The sequence below is a fragment of the Panthera uncia genome, chromosome C2 (genome assembly GCF_023721935.1).
Source record: "Panthera uncia isolate 11264 chromosome C2, Puncia_PCG_1.0, whole genome shotgun sequence".
Taxonomy (NCBI): Eukaryota; Metazoa; Chordata; class Mammalia; order Carnivora; family Felidae; genus Panthera; species Panthera uncia.
Window position 1 is genome coordinate 149,625,714 of NC_064810.1, and position 9,915 is coordinate 149,635,628.

General features: G+C 53.9%; 1 protein-coding gene across 1 annotated transcript in view; it reads right to left on the bottom strand.

Moving 5' to 3' along the window:
- Positions 1–2,377, bottom strand: part of DLEC1 (DLEC1 cilia and flagella associated protein) — a 91,842-nt gene extending 89,465 nt beyond the window's left edge. Inside the window, exons 1-2 of the mRNA XM_049629231.1 lie at positions 1,754–2,377; positions 593–743 (exon numbers count right to left, since the gene is read on the bottom strand). Coding sequence (XP_049485188.1) covers positions 593–743; positions 1,754–2,152 — 550 coding nt within the window. The 5' untranslated portion in view covers positions 2,153–2,377. The remainder of the gene's footprint in view (positions 1–592; positions 744–1,753) is intronic.
- Between the last annotated feature and the right edge of the window lie 7,538 nt (positions 2,378–9,915).

Consider the following 9,915-nt stretch of genomic DNA (forward strand, 5'->3'; position numbering starts at 1 on the left):
GGGGGAGGGGCAGAGAGAGAGGGAGACACAGACCTTGAATCAGGCTCCAGGCTCTGAGCTGTCAGCACAGAGCAGGACGCAGGGCTCGAACCCATGAACGGTGAGATCATGACCTGAGCCGAAGTCGGACGCTTAACTGACTGAGCCACCCAGGCGCCCCACAACTAAAAAAAATTTTTAAAGAACATGAAAGACAAGAAAAGATCAAAGAATTCTTCTGAACCACAGACTCTAAAAGGGGGTCTGGACAATCCCATGCAACAAGACTTCCTAGGCAGAGTCCTGGACCAGAGAAGAGAAAAAGCCACCGTGGGTCAGCTGGTGAAACCTGGATGGGATCTGTGAATTGGAGGTTAATGTTGCACAAATGCTGATTTCTAGGCTTGGAGGGTGGTATGCTGGTGGTGTAGGGGACAGTCTCTGTTTGGGAGACGTGCATGCCAGAGCGTTCTGTGGTACTGAAACATCACATCTGCCATTTGCTCTCCAAACATTCAGAAGAAAGCTAGAGAGCAGACAGTGGAACAAACACGGTCATGTATTAACAACGGGGGAATCCGGTGAGGGGCATATGGGAGTTCTTTACACACACCTGGAGGCATCTTGATGAAGGTCTCCTGGGCATGCACATCGGCCTGTTGCATGATCCGTTCTTTCTCTGCAAGAGCTCGTGCGCGGCCCTGAATGATATGTCTCTCCAACATTTCAATTTCATCCAGCCGCTGCTTGTAGAGCTCCCGAATCTGACGGGTAGACCATCAAACGCACAGAAATCTGGTGAGATCACAGAGCTTTACTCACCCTCCTCCCAGCATCAGGCTTCCTGGGAAACCCAGAGCAGTCACAGAGCTATGGAGGCCATCTGGTCCAACCCAACAGGTGTGAAAACTGAGACCCACCGAGGGAAACGCCTTAAAGGTTTCACCGGCAAGTCAGGGAAAGAGCCGAGCCTGAAAGTCCACCTCCTGCCTTCACGGCTGCCACGCAAACGCGGAAAAGGCACACAAACCACCTGGGGTAGACAGAATTGTGCCAGGCAGGTGCCCCTTCAAGGAAGGACCTGCTACCTAGCAGCAGGGAGTGTAAGGAGCATTCAGCCTCCAGCTGTCAGCCCCTTCACAGTTGACCTCAGCTGCTGGAAAGTGCTCATCTGGGACTCCCTACAAGGGATTCCTCGGCAGTGCGGATCCAAGGCAGCTGCTTTCCTCCCTGTACAGATGGGGAAGCAGGTGTGTTCTCATCTGTACAAGGGACTGGGCGTGCTTCCTCAAATCTGGACACGGAATGCCTAGGTTCCGACTGTGGTGTGTGATACAAACACAGGCAGCCCCAAAGGGGTGACTTTTAGCTTCACGATCTCCAGGGAACAATTATTCAGCTATCTGCCCCAGGCCTTTTATTTATACGTGCAATATGTAACTGTGCGTGTGCATGTAGAGAAATGACGATGAAGAGGTGCTCCAGACATAGGCTGTGTGTGTGTGTGTGTGTGTGTGTGTGTGTGTGTGTGTTACGTAAATGCGTGGAAAGCGTGTCCTTCTACTACACTGTCGAACGCACCGACGCACGGACTCTGCGCTTTCCCAGCGGCATCCCCAGGGCCTCGCCCCCGGCAGGTGCCGGCATTTGTCCAGCGGTTGAGTCCCGTGGGAACCCGCCTTTCTGGGGTTGCGCCCTGGGTCCCCCGCACTGTCCCCCGCCCCGTCCCCGGCGAGCACCGGCAGGGAGCGCGCGGGGCTCCGGGCCGCCTCACCCGCCGAAGCTCGTCCACGAATTCCTCGTGGCGCGCATCCTGGCTGCCGCGGGCCTTGATCAAGTTCGCGCTCAGGTCCTCGCCGATCACCTCGTTGGTGTACAAGCTGAGGAAGAGGCCGGTGAGCAAGTGCGAGATGTCTTGGGTGCGCAGCGAGGTGGGGCGCAGACGCAGCAGTGGCGGCTCGGGGAGCGGCCGGAGCGCGGCGGGCCCCGCGCGGCGGGCCCGGCCCCCAAAGCCGTAGTGAGAGGCTTCGGAGCAGGCGACCGAGGACAGACGGGTGGACTCGCTGGGGCTGCGGACCCGGGCCTGACGCGAGGCGGGCGTCCACGTCGCGCCCCCGAACGCGCAGGACCCGGACTCTGCGGACAGCCGGTCCCCTGCTCTCCCCGTCTCCATGGCAACTGAGACGCCGCTCACGCCTTGCCGCCCTTCCGCTTCCGGCCGCGCCTCTTCCGCTTTGCCTCGCTCGTCGGCGGTGCCTTCGGTGTCGTCACCGATGTAAATATTCGCATCTTCTCTGTCGACTTTGTTAAAGTGAGCTTCGCGTCGGGCACCTGTGGAAACACAGTTCGCTGGCGCAGCCAGGTCGGTCTGGATGCAAAACCTGGTTCCTAACTACCTCTCTTCGTCCGTTCATTCTCTGATTTCTTAAGCAATTATTAATTCGCTCATTTAATATTTATGGTATAAAGACTGTCTTTCAAGTCTGTGCTGGGAGCTGAAGATACCAAAGGAAGTAAGATGCTGCTTCTGCCCTCAGTCGTGTGTGTGTGTGTGTGTGAGAGAGAGAGAGAGAGAGAGAGAGAGAGAGAGAGACGTGGAGACCAGCGTGATGAGCAGGGAGGGAACTGGAAAACAGTGCTAGCTTTTAGTGGGTTAAGCCCAAGGTGGCGATAAGTGTTGGTTATCAGGGAACCACAAAGTGACAGGACCTCATCATTCTGCGGACGGAGCGTAAACAGTGGCTTTTTGGACGAAGTGAAGACCGGGCAGAGATTTTTTTTTTAAATCACCATCATTAGTCATCAGGGAAGTGGAAATTAAAACCACAGCGTGATACCGCTAACACTTAGTACAATGTCAGGAAGTTAAATAAATGTACCAAATGAGTTCTGGTGAAGATGTGGGGAAACTCAAAATCTCATGTTGCCATGGGAGTACAAACTAGTACAGCAACTCTGGAAAACGGTGTGGCAGTTTCTTAGAATGTTACACATACAGGAGGCCCACTCCTAGGTATTTTCCGGAAGGAAATGAAAACCTAGGGGCACACAAAACCCTGTACACAAACGTTTATGGCGGCTTTGTTCACCATCTCCTGGAAAAAAAACCCAAGTGTCCTATCCACTGGCCAAAGGATAAATTGGGGTGCATCTATACAACAAACGCTCTCAGCAATAAAGAGGAAACAGACTACTGATACAACAGCAGGGATGAATATCAAATGCATTACGCTAGGTAGAAAAACCCATTCTCAAAAGGCTATATACCAAATGGTTTCATTTTTAGGACCTTCTGAAAAGTACAAAACAGAAAACATCAGTGGTTGCCAGAAGCGGGTCATGGAAAGTAATGTTGGCTCTAAAGGAGGCTGAGGAAATTCCTTGGGGTGAGGGAACTGTTCTTTATTGCAGTGGTGGTTACACAACTGTATAGCTTTGTCAAAGCTCGCAGGACTATAAAGGATAAATCTTATTGTATACAAATTACGCTCCAGTTTTTTAAAAAATGAAGGGGATAAAAAGGATGAGTAGGAATAAGCCAGGAGAGGAGGAAAAGGGGCACTCTGGGCGGAGGGAACCCATGGTACAAAAGCCAGGCAAGAGCACTGCACGTGGGGGAAAAAAATCCCAGCAGTTCATGAGTGGAAGTTAGAGTTTGAGCGGGACGAATGAAGCTGAGTGGCAAGGGCCAGATCATAAGCAGGTTTGTAGGCAACATTAGAGAATTTAAACTTCGTTCTGAGCACAGAAGGGCCATCAAGGGTCTTCAGGTGGGAGTGTCATGGTGAGTTCTGTGTTTACTGAGAGCGCTCTGGTTGCCGTGAAAGAACAGACTGGAGGGAGGCAAGAGGCATCAATGTGATGGGTTAGGAAAGTAATGCAGAGGTTAGGAAACAGGCGGATTGGGAGTTTAGGGTAGGGGAGAGGAATGGATTGGAGACATGTGAATGGGGGAATTCACAAGACCTACCGGTGGAAAATGGGAGTATGAGAGAAGAGGGGCCCAGAATGACTCCCCAATAACCTGTGTGTGCAACCAGTCGGGGGGGGGGGGGAGGATCATCTCCACTGAAAGGGGGGAGAGGACCACGCTTGTCCAGGACAGCCACTTGAGATCCCACAGACTGCCATCATTAGCACACGATGGCTTCTGCTCACAGCTGATACAGTTCGCTGCTTTTTCCTCCTGGGGTGAGCCTGTGGGCCTTCACAGCTGAAACCCGCTCCCTGAGATGAGCCCCAGGGTGCTTGCCCACGGACCTGGGCCACTTCTGCTTCTCTTGGGTGGGCCTGGCTCCCTTATCTGCCCTGTTCAGTACCTTTCCCGTCCTCAGAGAAGACCCTGCTGTGAATCTCCCCCAGCATCTTTCTCTGCAGCGTGAGGGACCAAAGAGACCTGTCCCATGCCCACCCTCCAGGTACCTGGGGCCCCAGAATTATTTGCTGAAACATCCTAAGCCCATTGACAGGGCCTCCAGTGCAGGATATATATATATATATATATATATATATATATATCCATATATATGTATGCACACACACACACACAATTTTTTTTTTTAAGTAGACTTCACACCCAGTGCAGAGCCCAGTGGCAGGGCTTGAACTCACCACCCTGAGACCAAGACCTGAGCTGAGATCAAGAGTTGGACACGTAACCAACTGAGCCACGCAGGCGCCACCGCAGGCTTCTTTTTCAAAGCCTTCCTCCCGTTGCTGACTGGTGTGTGCCCCGAGGAGCAGGTTTGGTGGGAAGTGGAAGTGGACCGGGCTTGGGCAAGTGGGCTGGTTTGCCCAGTTATCCACGCGCACGCAAGGCCCCCGGTGGTGCAGGAAGGTGCTGTGGGTGGGAAGAGAAGCAGAACGGGGGGGAGGGGGGGGGCTCCGCTGCTCTGGTGTTAGGAGCGGGCCAGCCCAAACCCCACGGTCTTGTTGGTTAGAAGCAGTTCCTGTGGAAGCTCCCTGGTCCCCTTCCCTGTCTTGGGGAAAGACAGGACAGTGGATTCTTGCCATCACCTTTGGCCTCTCAGTGCTGCCTCCAGACAGCCTCAGAGAAGCTCACAGGGCCTCTGCCCCAGCCTGGGAGCGTTCTCCCCTTTTTCTGGGACCCTTCCCGCCCTCTGGCTTCAGCCCCTCTGCTCTGTCCAGGCTGAGGTCTCCCGCAACCTTTGGGCTCCTCCAGTGGCCCGCCTCCGCGGCCACGCCTCTGTCGTTATCTTCTACCTTTCAGCAATATAGGCCACTGCCTCTTCCACTCCTGCCTCGCTTCCCCCTCCTCTGTGTTTCCCCCATATCCACCCCTGTCTCCCTCTGGGACTGGTCTCCCTCTGCCTGAGAAGCTGGATCCATCCCTGATTCTGCCTCCGGCATTCGACTTCTGTTTGCCCCCTGACTGAACCAATTAAGGAAATGGTTCAGACCCGGCCCCAGAAGAAACAAGGAACAAGGGGCCGGGGCCCTCACTGGCGCCACTCTCCGGCCTCCTCCCCTAGGCAGACCTCTTAGCACAAAGAGAATCCCTTGAGCTGCCTTCTTCACTTTGTCACAATCTGTTCTGCTGACCAGAACTTTTGTTTCTTTTAAACAAATGCAGGCCCACTCACTGTATGAAAATATCTTTTTTTTTTTCAATATATGAAATTTATTGTCACATCGGTTTCCATACAACACCCAGTGCTCATCCCAACAGGTGCCCTCCTCAATACCCATCGCCCACCCTCCCCTCCCTCCCACCCCCCATCCACCCTCAGTTTGTTCTCAGTTTTTAAGAGTCTCTTATGCTTTGGCTCTCTCCCACTCTAACCTCTTTGTTTTTTTTTTTTTTCCTTCCCCTCCCCCATGGGTTTCTGTTAAGTTTCTCAGGATCCACATAAGAGTGAAAACATATGGTATCTGTCTTTCTCTGTATGGCTTTGTATGAAAATATCTTAAATTATTCAGTCGGGTGCCCCCTAATGAGCTTCACCTTGTACAATGTTTTTGTTTTGTTTTGTTTTTGAAGTTTATTTATTTATTTTGAGAGAGAGAGAGAGAGCGTGCGCACGCACGCGAGCACAAGTGGGGGAGGAACAGAGAGAAATGGGGAGAGAGAAAGTCCCAAGGAGGCTTCGCACTGTCAGCACAGAGCCCGATGGAGGGTTCGATCTCACGAACCGTGAGATCACGACCTGAGCCGAAATCAAGAGTCAGATGCTCAACCGACTGAGCCACCCAGGCGCCCTTCACCTTGTACAATGTTTTTGTATGTAATATACAGATAATATCACAGAGTTAGATAATAATATAATATCACGGAACTAGAATTGCGTAGCCAAAGGGTGTGTCCTTGTTAATATTTCAGATGCTGCCAAACTGGCCTCCAGAAAGATTATCCCAGAGCAGATCTCCACCAGCATTATGTGAGAGCCGATGGACGTTTTCAACATGTTTTCAACCACATTCCAGATTTTATTCCCAGCCTGCACCCGCCTCCAAAACTCCAGATTTGTACATCCATCATGTCCTTGATATGTCGCCTTGGCCATCTGAAGGTATCTCAAACTTAGTATGTCCGGAGTAGAGCCCCTCCTCCTCCTCAGTCTTCTCCATTTCGGGTTTTGGGAGCTGCCTCCTTCCGAGGCCCAGCCAGAAGCTTGGAGTCATCCTCGACTCCTCTCTTGATCATACTGGCCCCACTGGTAATTCTTGCTGGCTCTCCCATCAGACTGTATCCAGAGTCCTACCGCTTCTCTGACCCCCAGTCCTACCGCCGAGGTCTGGGCCACCATCTCCATCACCTGAATTACTGCGACAGCCTCCTCACCCAGCTCGCTGCTTCACCCCTTGTCCCTCCATGATACTCCTCCCTGCAGGCAGAGTGATTCTTTGAAAACACGGGTGGGATCATGTCCCTCTTTGACCTGAAACCTTCCAAGTGCTCTCCATTTCTCCCAGTGTAAAAGTGGAAGCCCTTAGAAGGCCCAGCAGAACCTGGTCCCCATTACCTCTCGCCTCCTCTCCTTATCTCTCTCCCTCTGCCCCAGTCACACTGGACTCCTTGCCGGTCCCCCAACACACCAGCCACACACCTGCCTCAGCCTCGACACTTCCTGTCCCCTCTGCCCAGAATCCTCTTTCCCAGATATCCCCGAAAGGCTCTCCTACATGTCTTTGCTCAAATGTCACTTGCCTTGTAAGATCCAGCCCATTTAAAATTGAACCCTCTCCCTTCCAGAATTCCCTCACCTTACACACCTTGTAATATACAACTCACTTCTTATGTTTATTATAGCGTCTCTTTTTGTCCTACTAGAAGTTAAGCTTCATGAGGACAGGGGTTTGGAGTATATTTTGTTCACTGACGATTCCCAAGCCTCTAGAACTGTGCCTGGTACAGAGTAGGCGCCCAATAAATGTTTGTTGAACAAATGAAATAGCAGAGCAGGGTCCTCTCCAGTTCACGGACGTAAGTGTGCTCCTCCCTCACAGGGGGGTCTGAGGGCCAGTGTCCTGAGTATTTCCCCACACCTGTGGGGTGGTATAGGGTTGGGGCAAGCATTGGGACCTGGTCCACAGTGAAAGAAACATCGCAGTTATGTTCACAAACAAATACACAATGAAAATCTCACAAATATAATTATGGAAAAGTAACCCAAGTCGTCCCATATCATCCTGGGATGACCAATGGGCCCTGACACCCTGTGGTCCATCCCAGCATCCTGGATCCCTGCACGGTCAGTACTGTCTTCCTGGCATGATCTGAGTACCTGCCCTTGCCATAGCCGCTTCCTTGGGAGAGGCCGCCTTCACCTTTCCTCCCAGTGCGTCCGGATTTGGGTCCAGGACCCTCTGGAGTGGGGCTCAGATGGGGTTTTCCAGGCCTCGCAAGCATCAGGGCACGCCCTTAGACCAAGAGCCTGAGGCTGGGCTCTGTGACCACCAGGCTCAGTAGAGGGGGCCAGGTAGGGGACAGCCGTGGGGAGAGAGGATTCCAGTCTATGTCTGTCCAGCAGGCACTTACTTGTACCAGGTAGGGGACATCTGTCATTTCAGTGGACTCCAAGGGAAACTGCAGCTCCTGACTGTGGAGCTCACAGAAATGAAGGGATTGCTCAAAGTGTCACAACAGGAACCCACGCAGCTGATTTAAAGAGCCCCTCATCCCCGTGCCCTGGGACAGGGGCTTCAAAGACCAGGAAGGGCGGAATAAACCACCGCACCTACTCAAAGTTGCCTAGGTTTGCATTTCTGGGGGATGGGGTGGGCGGGGCCAGTCCTGAAACACAGAGGAGCCCGACAGTCCCGAAAGTTGACATTCAGGTTTGATCCTCTCTCTCCCCAGGCCTCTAGAATGAATAGTGGTGGAGCGGCCTGGGAAGTGACTGGAGGTAGGCACGACCCTAATACTAGGTCTCACTAGGTGTCCCCTGTCTCCAGTCATCCCAGAAGCCCCCTTCTCCTGCACCCCTCCCCACCCCCCCACCCCCCCCACACACACTGAAGACAGGATGGTCCACTGAGGTGGCAAGATGCCTGAAACTCCACCACAGGACAACATGGTTGGCCATGCACGGCCCCTCTCTGCACACTAACTGAGCTTGCCAGAAGTCCTGTGAGTCACCAGGATCTCAGGGCATCTTGCAGAGGTAACTGAGAGCTGGGTTTCGGGGAGGGTAATTCAGGCGCCAGGCCAGGGCTGGGCCCACAGAGGGCCCTGCTTGTTTAGGGCAGAGGTTTGTGGTTGGGCACAAAGCCTCACGCTAGGCCCTCCAGGCTCCCTCCCCTCCAAAGACGAATAGCTATACTCCCCTGCACAGGCAGGCAGAGTGCCTCCCAGCCTGTGAGAGAGGGAGGGGGCCGACAGGGGAGGTGAGGACAGTACCCCGGAGTGTAGACTGACCCACAGGTCAGGGCGGCAGCCTGGTTGCTCTGAGCAGGGCATCGCCCAGCCCTCTTTTCTGGCAGAACCTGGTTGCCTGTGCCAACTCTGAGTCAGCCATGCCTAATAATCTCAGGCCGGGGAGGAGGCTTCAGCTCCTCTGCTTGGGCCAGATGCCAGAGGAGGGCCTGAGTGGGGTGGGTCTGGGGTACCCAAAGGAAGAGCCTGGCTGCAGCGCCCCCCACCCCCACCCCCACCCCAGGCACCTGGGCAGAGGGAGAGGCAAAGGTCCTAAATAACGCTCTAGTTTGGAGCCTGGGGCTCAGAGCTGGGAGGTGACGTGAATAAATAGGAACGATGCTTGAGATGAAGCCAAGGCAACTGCTGGTGTCAGAATTTCAATGGTCTCTGGCTGGAAAGAGGAACAGGGCTTGAGGAGGCCTGACTTGCTGAGTAGAGGGTATTGTGGGCCCCCCTGGGAAAGTCAGTGTTCCCCAAAGGGCAGGCCTGGGGACATGCGTTCTAGCCTAGAATTGAGAGGGAGAGACAGATGTGAGGGCAGAGAAAGGACCCCCTCATCCACCCTGCCCGCAGGCGGGGGCTCCAAAGTGAGGCCTGCCGGTGTGGACTTGCTCATCCCAGACTGGAAGAGAAACCAAGGAGGGCTCTGACAGGCCTGCCAGGGGCAGGGGCGGGTGGCGCTCCTACTGAAGGACAGGACCACTGGACTCAGTGCCAGATAAAGGACTAGACCTTCTCTATGTGCAGGAGGCACAGGCGGGGAGGGGCCTCTCCAAAGTCTGGAAGTTCTGACCCAGTCTCAGCCGTCAGAACAGGAAGATGTGCCCTCTGGTTTACACCCCTCCCTGAGGTATTCAAGGCCACCTAGGCCCGGTTGGCCGGGAAGAGGAAGGATTGAGGTGAGCCAGGCCTCGTCCTCCTCCAAGAGGGGTCCAACGGGCTTCTGCCAGACTCTCACATCGGCTTTACCAGCCCAGGAAGCCTGGATGATTCACTGGTGGGCCCGGCACCCTTCATCCTGGGAGGCCTTGTGGAGGCTCTCCCAAAGGGTGATAGGC